At 41.0% G+C, this 14,789-nt stretch overlaps 1 protein-coding gene across 4 annotated transcripts in view; it reads right to left on the bottom strand.

Moving 5' to 3' along the window:
* Window positions 1-1,472: 1,472 nt before the first annotated feature.
* AMPD3 (adenosine monophosphate deaminase 3) overlaps window positions 1,473-14,789 on the bottom strand; it is a gene marked incomplete at its 5' end in the record, with an annotated part of 34,111 nt that continues 20,794 nt past the window's right edge. For all 4 annotated transcript variants that reach the window (XM_083598365.1, XM_083598366.1, XM_083598367.1 and 1 more), the window contains 8 exons: window positions 1,473-2,194; window positions 3,157-3,267; window positions 4,064-4,237; window positions 5,295-5,415; window positions 8,001-8,164; window positions 10,922-11,048; window positions 13,635-13,798; window positions 14,416-14,547. In XM_083598365.1, coding sequence (XP_083454491.1) covers window positions 2,018-2,194; window positions 3,157-3,267; window positions 4,064-4,237; window positions 5,295-5,415; window positions 8,001-8,164; window positions 10,922-11,048; window positions 13,635-13,798; window positions 14,416-14,547 — 1,170 coding nt within the window. In that variant the 3' untranslated portion in view covers window positions 1,473-2,017. The remainder of the gene's footprint in view (window positions 2,195-3,156; window positions 3,268-4,063; window positions 4,238-5,294; window positions 5,416-8,000; window positions 8,165-10,921; window positions 11,049-13,634; window positions 13,799-14,415; window positions 14,548-14,789) is intronic.

Below are 14,789 nucleotides of genomic sequence, written 5' to 3'. Positions count from 1 at the left end.
TGTAGCGCAAGAAAAAACTGCATTACTTCCCTGTTTTGCATTAATGTGAATATTTCTTAAGGGTTTGATAAAGAGTGTTAATAGCTATTAAACTTTCCAATGTATTATATTGTTGTGAATATTGTGCAATAAACACAATATCTCCTCACAAAGTCTCCTTCAGCTTTGTGCAATACTTGAAAATCCTGCCACCAGACCTCAGAAGAGAACCTTTTCTTATAGAAAAAACTGTTGTGTTTATTTCCATAAATTAGTTGTCTTCATAGGCATCAGGTCCCTGAATGCAGGGGTTTACACTGGAACATAGGTGCTGTAGTAAATAAAAAGTCAGCAAAAGTGGCTATGGATGTGATAGATTGCTTCCTTTAGTTCTAAAGTGTTACTGTAGGTCCTCAGGGATAAAGTTAAATTAGGGTAGTATTTGTCACATTCTTTCACCACCATTTTTATTGATTACAAGTGAATATAATCTTCATTTTGACTCTTCTGGAAAATGAAATCTAGCAATGGAAGGGTTCTGAGACCCTGTTTATCTTAGCCTTCTAGAATACAGAGGTTCCAGCTGGGAAACAATTCATAAACATTGCTTAATACTGTATACTAGCTATAATGAAGATCTGTCAAGAAAATGCTTGTCCTTGGTTGTTCAAAATGCTTGTTCAAGGGTAGGACATTCCATAACCATAAAAATAATTCAAAAGTGTGAACTTTCCACAAATTCTTAGGCCTGCTTACTCAAGAATAAATGCTTAAGCTCAGTAGGACTCATGTTTAGGATTTCTGCTTAAGTTACCTAGTGCACAGAGTAGGCATGTCAGTCTAAAGATAACAGGTGAGAGGGGGAAAACAAGCTCTCCCTATACTTAACCTACTCCATGGATTTGTGAGAAGATGCTCAAGATAGTGTTTTACGTTGGAGAACGAAACCTAATACTTTAAAATATTTAGTAGTTCTTTGTTTAAAGTAATCACATACATTTCCACCCAAGCCTTATGACAGGGGTATGTAAATAGCTTCCCCAGTGCAACAAGGTGCTGTGACACTGTTTTAGTACCATAGCAGCCATTCTGTTTCACTAGAATGTAAAGCAACCATAAACCTTTAATCAAAACTAAGAAATCTTATATAATTTCCTAGTTAGCACAGCTGGTACACACCATGTGACCATGTGTATAGCAGCCTTAAGGGGAGTTTTAAATGCTGACTTTTCTGCACATACTCTTAATTTCTTAATACAGTAAGCCCGCAATTTACGTGGGGGTTACGTTTCAGGGACTGACAGATTTGAACAGTGCTGGACAGCCAAGGGAGAGAGGACTTCTGAGTAGACATACATAGGACTGCTCTATAAGTTTTAGTCCCTATGCCAGTGCACCATAAGAAAACATAATGGTAAATCAGCATAAACATTTATGACTGATGTTGCTAGTCACCAAAGGACAATTTAAAAGATTTAATGAAACTACAAGAGCAATGGCCACACCTACGATTTATTCCGGTTTTTTGTGGGGTATAGACAGACAAAATGTAGACAAAAGTGGTGAATAGGTTTTCCTATCATGTGCAACCAGGAAAAACATGCAGCTCTTTGGTCATATTCTTTTTCTTCCCTACATTCATTGCAATACAGATCAAAGAGTGTACACAAACTAGAGATTAAAGTGCCATAGATCCTTGCCTACTGCTAGCTAAGCATGGCAAAAGAGGTGCATGTGTGCTACCAGAAGCTGCAGCATGTTGCTTGTTTCAAAGCAGACACTCACGTATCCCAGATGCAAACACTATAAATATTATGCCTAGATTTGGAGTGCACTTTTAAATGTTAATTGCAGCATAAAGAAGATTCAGACCCTGCATCTGAATATGTACAGCAGCCCTAACTATGCTTACAGAAACTGGACTTGGCAGCCAAGTCTGACGCAAGGTAAGACTCTTGATCATCAGGCAGCTCTCCCCCCTGCAGTTGCTCAAGTCCTGTTATGTTCATAGGCTTCTGTCCTTTGCACGATACTGTGGCTATTTTGACAGTGCAGTAATCTCTTCTGTCTTCATTGCATCAGCTAGGAAACTCAGCTCGTTGCATAGGTTCTCGTATCTGTAAGCCATCCGAATCTGTGCAACATTAGTCTTTCGAATGTCATTTCCTTCAGGCCCTTCGCTGGAATAGTTTATCCCTATGCATTTCTGTTTTTCCTGAGGATGAAACAACGTTTAAAGATGATAACTTAAAGTTGCTTTGAATTTTAAAGGTAATGCTTTTTTTTCTTTTTAAAAAACCCATGAGGGCTTGGATTGGACAAGAGATGTCTCTCCTACCCAGCAAAAGCAAGAAGGAGGGGGAGGGAGGAGGGGAGGGAGGGGGACCAGAGAGCAGTGGTTGCTCCCAGATGATGTTAGATTACAACTCTAATCACACCTAAGTGTTGGCCATGCTGGCTGACCTGATGAAGTTTAAGTCCAGCAACATCTGGAGGGCAACATGTTAACCACCCACACCATGGAGGGAGTCATCTCAGCAGCAGCATTTATTCTGGCAGAGGAAAAAACTGCCAAAAAAACAGCAGCTGAGGGCGAGGAGAAGAAGGTGATGGCAGTAATACAGTCTTCAGTTGTAATGCCATATTCTGAGGGATTGTTGACCCAAAATGGCTGACATCTGGAGGCTGCTTTGAATAGCTTCCAGTAGCAGCTTCCTTGTACATGTTGCATAGTGCCTAAACACATGGATCTGGGATGATTCCATATCACTGCACAGGGGGGATTTATGGAGGTAAGAGAATAATTTCTCTGGTCCTTGTAATGCGTTCCTACACAAAATGGATTTAAGACAATTCCATGGGAGCCATTTCATAAGGCCACCATGTAGTAACCATTTTGTGATATAACTTGGCCTCCATTCACTCTCTAACCCTGGGCAGTCAATTACTCAATTTTTCCCTCTGTCAAAAAACCCAAACAGGATATTCAGCCACTGGCTTCCCTTTCAACTTTCAGACTATCCTATCAGATGATAAACATGCATCCACATGTTTAATACAACGTGACTGCAGTCCCCATTCTGATCAGGCTTCCAGCTGCACTCAGATTCTAGCTTGACGTGTAACACAAACAGCAGCACATACAAAACAGAACTTCCTGCAGTGCACGGAATTTACCTTATGCGACAAACCACTTTGTAGTACACTGTTCCTTGCTAATTCACACAAGTCACAAGTGCTCAGTTTCCACACTTGAGCTGCTATGGCATATTCCTCCATCAGTGCTTCCTTCAAACATAAAACATAATTATTTACTAGCTATGTAAATACACTCGTATACTTGTAAATAAGTTCTGTTAAGACAACTGTCTAATGGTTATTGGACCATCTCAAGTGGTGAGCTAATTGCTGAGAACTGCAGACATCATTGCCAACTGAGTTGTAGTTCTTAGGAAGGTATGCCTGGAGACAGACAATATATATGTTTATGTAGTCAAGATTTAGGATTTAAGCACAAAGTAAGGAAGCAAACAGAAAGCCAGCCAAGAGCCAGGTGAGGAGTCATTAGAAATGAGTGGTTGAGGACCTGCAGGATTCTAAGCTCCCTTGTTCCCTTGGCATCCCATCAAAAAGAATCCTCAACTATGCAAAGTCCTGGGACTGACATAGTTAATTCCCTCCTACTGAGAGGAGGGGAAGGTAAGAAAAACTGTCCTCCTGGCTTCAGCAATCCAACAGGCCTTAGGAAATGACAGTATTTCTCTCTCTCTCTCACACACACACACAGCTAACATAGGATTGCTCTGGAACCGACTGTTGGACTATGAATGATATTAAATGCCAGTCCAACTCAAGAGTAGACCCACTGAAGTTAGTAAACATGACTAGCTTAGGTTCATTAATGGTCATGATTCTACCCTGAGTAGGAGTTGAATATTATATCATGGCTGTAACCCTATGCTCATGGAATGCAGAAGGACTTTCTTCCACGTAAACATACATTTGACTGGGCTACTTATTGGGTTGATGGGGGGGATTTAAATTAATTCATTTTGAAATGCAGTGAACTTCCAAAATTACTTACTTTTGTATAGTGGAACTGCATTGGGTCATCTGTAGACAGAGAAACATGGAGTCCCTTGTGTAGAAATTCTCGGAGTGGGTTTTTTGAATACTCCAGGAATAGGCTGTTGTTGCTAAGAGGGGACATGGCAATGGGGATTTGTGCAAGATAAAAAAGATACTGGAGAACTGGACTCTGGACAAAAATAACAGAGAGAGCCATTATTCATTGGTACAGAAAGATAACAGGAAAGGAGATATTCAGTCAGAGGAAATGGAAAACGCTTGACTTCAATCATTAAACTTGGGAACATTTTAACCCTTCCTTTTCTTCCTAGTATTGTGACGGCTGCTTTTGTACTATTATTTTGTGTACTTTACAATTATCTGTTTAAATAAAGTTTATTAGCAATTTAAAAAATAAATAAATACATGGGATATTAAACCAATGATTTACCATGAACTGAAGTGTTAAATATAAATGCATTTTGTTTGTAACAAATTAACTGTGAATTTAGAACAACCCAGCCCCTTAAAAGCCAGGATTCTGCAATGCAAAACCTCAAATCTTTGACCAAATGACAGCCCCACGTTCAGTGACCAAAGTGTGATTTTGTATATGTAACCAAAACTACATTTTCCTTGTTACAGAGTCTGTATTTTGAGAAATGACCTGAGCTCCAAGAAGGCAGTGAGAACAGGCATAATAAAGCATAGGTGGACTCAGAAAAAGGACCAAAAATGGAGAATGAGAAACAGAACTGCTGCATGAATGCTGGGGATAACCTCACAGCAGCTCCTCCTTTGGGAAAAGGCATCTAGATATCCCCCAGCAATAGAACAACAATGGCATACTTAACTGCTCTCACAGAAGGGCACACAGTTTTGTTTTTCTAACAACATCTAAGGCAGAGGTTTCCAAACTTTTCATGTTGGTGACACACTTTTTAGACATGCGTCATTTCGCGACACAGTAATTCAGTTTTGCTAGAAAAACGAGGTTAAACTAACCCCTTTCCAGTGCAGGGAGGAGTGCAGGGAGTGTTCACGCACACACTACCATGTCACAGTTTGGAAAGCTCTGGTGAAGGTTTCTAAACTGTGGGTATTAGAATTGTATTGTCTCAAGTCTGCCACCCAGTGGACAATTGTCTTAAAAATTTATAGATGACGTCTTTCATATTTGCTGACATTCTAACGTTCTAACCCTATATGGTTATATTTTATACTAGATGAATTGCAAAGGGCTGTACCTTCTTCAGCAGTAATCCATGGGAAATGTTGTCTGCAGTAAGAAATGCTGACACCAGGTGAGTGATCGATCCGGCTTCTCCACAATGAGGCCGAAACAGGAAGGTGCTCATGCCTCTTTCCCTACAGAAATTTAAAATAAACCAATTTTTTAAAAATTGTCATCATGCACTCACACTTTGTAACTAATTTCCAAGTAATTATAAAATAACTTGTATTATTCAAGCTCACAACATCTGTTACATTAGCAAGCAAACTTCACCTGAGACAATGAATGAAGTGATAAACAATCCCACCATTAAGGCCAGTCCCACCATTAAGACAAAACTAAGGGCTAATTATTATTATTTTGGCAGCTAACTATTACTTACTGAATTTATCTTTTTACTGTCATGGAAGGGCAAGAGGTGCTTGTGGGGTTTTCCACCTCAAGTGACAAAAATAATTTGGCTGGTCTTGGCCATGATACATCTTGACTAGGGATGGGAAAGTGCCATTTGCTTCTCTGCTTCAGGCAGCAAAAAGTATTGGGCCAGCCCTGCTTTACTGTGCTCAGTAAGGCTTCCTTCCCGTTAAGTGTGTTTACGATTGCAGCCCAAAGGACTCATTTCAGGCCACAGGGTAACTAAACTGTGGGCCGATTGTAGTTTCTGTGGAATAACAGAGGCAACTTTTCCCTTAGCATTACAACTAATCCAGAATGCGGCTGCCAGACTGGTGATTGGGAGCAGCTGCTGGGACCATATAACACCAGTCCTAAATGATCTACAATGGCTCCCAGTACATTTCCAAGCTCAATTCAAAGTGTTGGTGCTAACCTTTAAAGCCCTAAGTGGCCTCAAGCCCTGTATACCTGAAGAAGCTTCTTCACCCTCAGCGTTCAGCCTGGACACTGAGATCCAGCTCCGATGGCCTTCTGTTGGTTCCCTCACCGCAAGAAATTAAAGTTACAGAGGGCCTTCTCGGTAGTGGTGCCCTCCCTGTGGAACGCTGTCCCATCAGATGTCAGGGAAATAAACAACTATCTGACTTTTAGAACACATCTGAAGGCAGCACTGTACAGGGAGGTTTTTAATGTTCAAGGTTTCTTATGTTTTTAATATTTTGTTGGAAGCCACCCAGAGTGGCTGAGGCAACCCAGTCAGATGGGTGGAATAATAATAATAATAATAATAATAATAATAATAATAATAATAATGGCATCAGCTTGAAAACAAACAAAAGGCAGGGAAGATGCATGTCTGTGAGTTCACCAATTTCATCATATTTATTAACTGCAGCAGTTTCCTTCATTCCCATACCGAAAACAAACCAACCCAAAGAAGTACTTAAATCACAAGACTGGACAGCAAGCAAGTTCCAGTGTAGTCAATTTCACTCCTATAGTTTTTTGTGTGTTATTTTAAAAGACAATGTTCTCAAGCAAAAAATGTTCAAGACTAAATTAATTTAAAATATAAAATGTTATTGAAATGGTGGGGCATTTCTTTTCTTGGAAATACAGGTTGCTTTGCATTATTCTTTTTTAAAGGGTGGATGAAAGCACATGCAAAAACAGGGAACATGCTACACATATCTCACTGTGCCAATATACAAAGCTAATCCTGGCAAGACAAAGAGGATCACTAATGATGCTATGGACACTACTTTATAGGTGTCAGTGATGTTTTTTGGCACACATCTAATGAAGAAGTACTGATTACTTCTATAATCTACTGAAAGCTGGTTCAGACGCTCTCCAGATGCTGCCTGAAGTGCAACAAAACCTTACAAAGTGTGTTTGATCCAGAAACCATAAGATTGAAAAAGTGTCTCTGTGTGTGTATGTTAGGCAGTTGATGGATCTACAACAGAGGGGGTTAACCTTTTCCAGGCTGATGGACCCACAAGATTGGTTAGTAATGTGGGTTTTTTGGGGTGTTTGTGGGTGTGGGTGTATTAGGTTCACAGTGGGGGCAGGAAAAGCCTTTTGAAATCACAGTATTGCAGTGGGGGCACAAAGCAGAAGTCAATACTTTTAAAAAACAAGCACTCTATTTTACTGTTTTTTTTTATAAAAGAAAAGGAGTACAAGTACGGACAGGTCTTGGGGGCTGCAAAAAACCTATCGGGTGGGCCAGATATGGGCAAGCCTACAGGCCTCAAGTTAGCTGCTCCTGGTCTATGAGACTGTCTACCGGTCTCTTAAAAAAACACTTTTCATCCCTAGCCAACAAGAGACGCTACACGTACAAAAATATGCTCTTTTCATACTTCCTCAGACTGCAAAGTCTGACACTAGGGCCAGAGCTGTGAATGTGCAGTCCTGGTTAGTTTCTTCAATAGTACTGATTGTCTGCCTAGATGACAGGAGCAGCAACAGAAGAGCTGGATTCAGCCCTTTCTACTGGCCCACAGATGATCAGCCCTGTTACAGAAGCTGCCACGCAGGGCTACACATGTGCAACCCTAACCTGACGGATATTTCTGTAAGTGCTGTTTTGCACAATCATTTCCTCCTTTTGGACTGAATTGGTGGTCTTTAAAAAGCCGCAGAATCAGGAATGGGCATTTGCGGGGGGGGGGGGGGCAGCTCTAGAAAGGAGATCATAAAAACACTTACATATAAGTTGACAATGTTAGTCTGATATAAGCTATGCTTCAAATTCCATGTTATATCTTTCTACTAAAGATGCAGAGATAAGAAGATATAAAACGCTGCTACTTACTTTCTAAGGTTGTTCAGAACCATGATGTTTATGTACATGTAGTACAAGTAATAGCTATATGGAGGATTTTTTTCACTAGTCCAGTTATCAGGGTTGGGGCTCTTGTCAGAGAACATGTGGTCACTATGCTTGGATTCATCATCCACACTATCAAACCCTGTCACCTAGGAATCCAACAAAAACAGATGTGTGTGTGAATCAACTTCAGCATGAACATATATATATATAAAGTCAGGGCTTGGCTAGTTGTCTGCATGGCAAGTCACTACTACAGGGAGTGGGGACTCAGTTGTTGATGCTTGTATCTTAGGCCAGAAATTCCACAATTTTTCCTTTTCCTTCCAGATAGCAAAGGCAGAAGACATTCCACACAATCAAACACTACCTACTGAAGTGTGTACCCTCAATAGTTAAACTACAGCCAAGAAACATAATCATTATACTTTTTTGTGATAGGGTGGGGAATTTATTGGTTTAAACTGTGAACCAGAATAGTCTGAATCACAGCTGAACCCAAAGCCCAAATTGTAATGGCTTACTCAGAAACAGTTCAGCTTCCAGCCATATAAAACTGGCATTGGACTAGCTTAAGTAGTGTCGTTAATATTTCTACAGAGCAGAATGTGCATGTTTACAAAAGAAATGTTGCTGTCAATGAAAATGGCTACTAAAAATAGAGTCCCCACTGCACCTGGGTACTATTTATTTTAATAGAATGTTCTTCATGCCCAGGGTGTCATTATGCTGAACGTTTCCCAAACTCCCACGTCACAAGACTGACGGCTGCTGAGCAAGAAAACACTTTGGGTATGTGATGAAAAAGTTCTACTGCAGTCTTCCTTAAACCCACTGCACCGCTAAAGCATTGCAGACTCTACAGAAGAGGTGTGGAACATGTGGCTCTCCAGATGATGGACTCTCATCAGCCCCAGCCAGGCTGGCTAGAGGTCAGGGATGAAGGGAATTGCAGTTTGAAGCATCTGGAGAGCACCAGGTTGGGGAAGGCTTGCCTACTGAAAGGAGGAAGAGTGGAATTTTACATGTGGAGCCAGTGGCAATGCAGTGGTTAGAGTGCTGGACTAGTACTTGGGAGACCAGGGTTCGATTCCTCACTTGGCTATGAAGTTTGCTGGGTGACCTTGGGCCAGTCACTACCTCTCAGCCTAACCTCCCTCACAAGAAAAATGTCCAGTAGCACCTTAGAGACCAACTAAGTTTGTTCTTGGTATAAGCTTTCGTGTGCATGCACACTTCTTCAGATGCACTGAAACAGAAGTATCTGAAGAAGTGTGCATGCACACGAAAGCTTATACCAAGAACAAACTTAGTTGGTCTCTAAGGTGCTACTGGACAATTATATATATATATCAACTGCGTCAGACCAACATGGCTACCTACCTGAATCTATCTCCCTCACAAGGTAGTTGTGGGGATTAATGAGGAGCGAGAAAACTATGTAAACTGGCTTGAGCTCCATGGGGGTAAAGGTGCGATAGAAATGCAACAAACGAACAAACATATGAATAATAATATACAGGTGTTGACACCTGCCGCAACTCCACCTCAGCCAGACCTCACAAACTGCCTAAGTTCACCTGCCACAAGGACTGTTCTTCTGGTGGTATCCTGGGCGGCTTCTTCTCACATCACTTTCATGGAAGAGGCCTGTAGCATTCCTGTACCATGCATATAATATCAGCAGTACCTAACATGGCACATAGAAGCCCATGCAGTAGCACCTCCTCCTGACACCAGTATTAGCCCTCCTGGAAACTGGGGCAGCAGTGAAGTAGGGAAAAGCCACACTTGTAATCTCCTTCCGTAAGGTCTCCAGCTTCTGATGTAGCTTTCGCATGGATAAGAGCAGCACTTTCCATGCCACAGTAGGAGAGGCCCTGAACATTCAGGCCAGCCAATCAAGGCAGAGCTGCATGTTCTAGAAGCAAACACCTCTTTCACAGCCACAGGGCCCACAACAGCTCTGTGACACTCATGTGTCAGTGTTCACACCAAAGATCAATTGAAACATTTTAAAGTTTTCGCCAGCAGAGGGAGCTGCGCCAGAACAGCATAAGAGGTTGCTGTTACTGTACAGTGGTACCTTGGTTTACAATCATAATCCGTTCCGGAGGTCCGGTTGTAAACCAAAACAGGTTGTAACCCAAGGTGAGCTTTTGCCAATGGGGCTTCCCCCCAAAAAAGGGTTGTGATCCAAAACAGTTGTAATCCAAAACGGTTGCAAACCAAGGTACCACAGTATTATTAGGAAATGTGCACACAGTCTCAATCAGCAGGCAGTGGCAGCTTTGACAACTGCAGGTACCTAATCAGCGGATGGGGGACTGAACTGAATTCCAACATCTGACTGGCACATAGTTGTGGGGAAATGGCTAAACACAGTAGTAACACACTCAAATCCCACTGATATGAGCCTGTGGCTCTTGTAGAGGCTCTTGTGGCTCTTGCACTTAGTGGTAAGAGATTTTGGAGCAAGGCAGAGAAGGGCAGGTGTCCTTAATGACATACACAAAAGAAAAACCAGAACTTTGTGCCGAAGCAGCTGAAATTCTGCACCAAGATAGAAACTGAATTTGGCAACCTGTATAAATTATGCAACTTGTGCTCATTTTGCATAATTTATTTTGTTTTTGCTAGCAGGCCAAAGCAGTATGCAGAACATGGGTTCACCAGGAGCCTTGCTCAGACCCCTGTCTCTGTGGCTCTTTGAGTTTTCATTCCAACAAGTATTGCAGTTTTAAGGATGAGAAACTTGCTTTTAGAAGCAGGGAGAGAGAACAAAACAAAAAGTTATGGGTTTTGGAACAATTAATTCTGCACCCAATACAAAATGAAGGCATGCAGTGTGATCATAAAACGACTTGATACATGCAGCCCTGAAGAAGGGTCATCCACATACTTACATATTTAAGGAAGAGGTGCAGCTCTTTATGTTCCAATGGGTTGATAGTTGCCTCAAACAGAGGTAAGAAGATGTTCTCTAGCATTTTGCCAAAGCTAGGCAGAATATTTTTTGACCTAAAAATATCACTGAAAGAAACAAGAATCTTAAATATATATTTATTTAAAATTTATTTATTTATTTAAGATTTATTTATTTATGGTTTATTTGCTTAGAAAAAAGGCATGATTCTTAGAGACCAAGTATACTGACCAAGGGATGGGTATAATGCCTGGTAAATGTACAGAATGCAGTTAAGATATGCCTATTCCCCAAAGCATGTGGGGATTATGCAGAATGGCTGGAGAATGTACAAAATCCAGCCAATATTTCCCAAGGCCTGTTGGGGATTATGTATATTATGTACATAATTTCCTCTTCATGGATGGATTATGTGCACATTCTCCACAAGGCCCAGGGAAAGTGCACAATGGCCAGATGTTAAGCACATTAACAACTAAACTTGCATTCTCCTTAATGTTTACATACAGTATGTGTGCATGTGTGTGTGTGTGTGTGTAAACACACACACACACACAGACACACAGACACACAGACACACAGACACACAGACACACAGACACACAGACACACAGACACACAGACACACAGACACACACACACACACACACACACACAGCTTATGCTTTAACTGACCTGTCATATTTTTAATTCTTTATTATAAGCAAGGAAGATTTAAACTCAAATATCAATCAATAAAATTACCTTGTAATTACCTGATGAGAATTAGTTTCCTCTACAAACCTGCCCCGAAACAAAATATATTGTCTCAAAATTCAGTCCTGAAATCTCTCCTAATGAGAGCTTCAATTTGAGTGACTAATGCAGCATGCATACTTGTTTGCATTATGCTGAGTAGAAAAACTAATGATAGCAACCTGCTTCCTAATGAGTAATGTGATTTATGGGGACTTGAAGTGCCTTGTGGACTCATTATTTAGCTCCCCAGTCAATGCATGTTGGCCATGCATCATAATCTCTAGCAAATAACCATGTCTTAGATACCGTACTTGCAGATGCAAAATTTACAGTTAAAAGTATGCCAGCCTTAGTTCCCTATCACACTAAAAGACTTGTATGAAAATTATTTATCTATATTTTCAGCTTGCATTTAGTCTGATATGTAGACCAATTCCCATTGCTAGTTTGAAGCGCATTTTGATTAAACAATCACAAAAATTAGAGGATTGCAGTTGATATTTTACATCATTTTAAGCATGTTTTCAGTTCAGCCTTAAAAGCAGACCCAGCAAAGGTTGAGGGGCGCCATTGTGGCCTCCAAACATGTACTAGCCTGGCAGGGGAGGCTGTGGAGCCAAGCAGAAGCTCCCAGGTCATTCATCATGTGTATACAGGCCAGTCCTACCCTGTTAATGGCGCCAGTCCTGCCCTGATATATGTACATCAGAGACAGTGCCAGCATCATTAACAGGGTGGTGCTGGCCATTGCACACAGGCTCAGCGTACCTAGAGTACAAGCTTAGCCCAGCCACCACCCAGCTAAGCTGCATCTACTTCAAGTAGATGTACCAAATGAAGTTTGGGGGGGGTGTAGCAGCAGCCCCACATTTAAGGCGATGTGCTGTTTGGCTTTTAAACATGTCTCTGCCGCTTACACAACAGCGATATTTACATGTGATGTTGGTTTCATAAAAGTGATACACTGCTTGATTGTAAAAAAAAAAAAACACCCTCAAAGCTGTGTACAAAAGATGTGACCAAAGACAACATTTCTCTACCTCGCCCCCTCCTGCTCTGTTCAACTAGCTAACACTTGTACAGAAATACAATGTCACATCATGTATCTTCCTTTACCTAAACATTAATGAGAGAAAGAATGGGGCATGGGCAGCCATGTAACAAAGTGCAAGGTGAGGAACGACTTTTTCCTGTAAAAGACTGCATGCCAATAGATTGGGCAGGAACTGCTGGTGGGCTGATTCAGAGCCTCTCCCTTTTCTCTCTCTCAAATACCCCCTTCCTCTCTCTCCACCCCTTGCAGTGCCACCCAAGTGGCTGACAGGGAAAGGGACAAATTGCTCATCAGGGGCCTGAACTGATCGAGTGCAGGCCTAGGGCCATCCCAATATATTTTGGTACCCAAGACAGAATAGCAAATGAAACCCCAAATCAAGGGGGTCAAGTTGTTTTGGTGCCTGAGACAGAAAAGGCCACCAACACTTCTTCTACAGGAGTAAAGATACAGTAATAACACTCAAAATTAACTACCCAAGGCAGTTTCCTCACTGTGCAATGGTAGGGCTGGCCTGTGCAGTAACTCTCTCATCCCTTGATTTTCTATTACTCCATTCATTCTCAGTTCCACTCCCTTTTGACCTCTCCTTATAAATAAGGCCGAGGGCTGCAGGTTCCCCACTTGATTTAAGGTAACATGTATTTCAACTGATAGAAAAAAGTGAAATTGAGTTGTCCAGTTTTGTCCTCTTTGCTTCACACAGGATACTGTGGTAGCTGCCATGGGGCAAGGCTGTTTGCATTACAACAGGAGAAGAGAGAAGATTAGATCAGACTTCCTCATTATTTTTGAGAAAGTAATTACATGATGAAGTAATGCTTGCAAGGAAAAAAACACGATTCAGATAGAGAAAAAGTGCACCCATAAGGCTAAAAAACAATGACACAAAGATACTTACTAGATTCTAGGGACCTGAATCATCCAACGCATGTGCGGTGAGTAAACTTTGTGCCTGATGAACCACTTAGCTAAATTTGGCCATTCATCTGGAGAACGTCCATAAATGGACAGCCGAGGTTCTGTGTACTGATATTTACTTTCTTCCAGTTCACGGGCAACTTCCTATTCAAAACCAAGCCATTATTACATTTCTGCCAGGAGCAACACATAATCACAAAAGCTTTACACACAGATCTTAATTTGGAAATATGTCCATTGAAATCAATGATCTAGAGTGTTAGCCATGTTTTGTACAGTCCCCCCCAAAATATATTTGTGCAGGATCCAGAGAACCCTGATGCATGTTTACAAATTTATTCATGTCCACTGACATTTTTTTCTAACTTGGTCAAACAACAGCCCCCAAACCACACAAAGAATGGGACTTGTACACCTCTTAAACACCCTTTTTGTGATGCACTGCAGAAAAAAATAGTAAAGTTACCAGCTTTGAAAAGCCCTTTAGTACATTCCTAACTTCACACACACATCTCTATACCACAGTTCCTGTGAAAAAGGGTGAGCAGAAAACCTTGCAACTTTAGAGCACATCTAGCTTATACAGATGTACATGTCTGTCACACAAGACATCTTGTGTTCTATGTGGAGTTCAGTTGCTTTCAGGATTCAGCACCTCATTGGCTCAGCAGCATACGCTGCAATTAGTATATTTCACATTACAAGTGTTTTTACAAGACACTAAGAGACACAGGGACTGAAAGGATTCAAAATCTGCCTACCTTCACCATACGAGCAAAATATTCACCACCAATATAGTTCTCTGTTTTCAAGTACAAGTCCCTCAGCTCACTTGCACCAACTGGATTATATTTGGAGTTGAATTTATCAAATCGGTGAAATGTCTGGCGATCCTGAGATAAGAGGGGAAATGTGTATTCAATAAACTGAGTATCAGTTTTTAACAACTCACATATTGTTAAGTCATATTATTGCAATATATTTATTTACATCTACTTGTAAAATATCAAAATGTCAATATATATTCTTAACTAAAGCATTCTTTAAGTAACAAAAAATATATATCACAAAAACCAAGAGAGTAATCTTCTCCCTCCATACATGGCTCAAGTACAAAATCCTGATCTCCATATTC

Source organism: Podarcis filfolensis, assembly GCF_964270895.1.
Source record: "Podarcis filfolensis genome assembly, chromosome: 1".
Lineage (NCBI taxonomy): Eukaryota > Metazoa > Chordata > Lepidosauria > Squamata > Lacertidae > Podarcis > Podarcis filfolensis.
The sequence above is the reverse complement of the archived record's forward strand: the minus strand, read 5'-3'. Positions and strand labels throughout refer to the sequence as shown.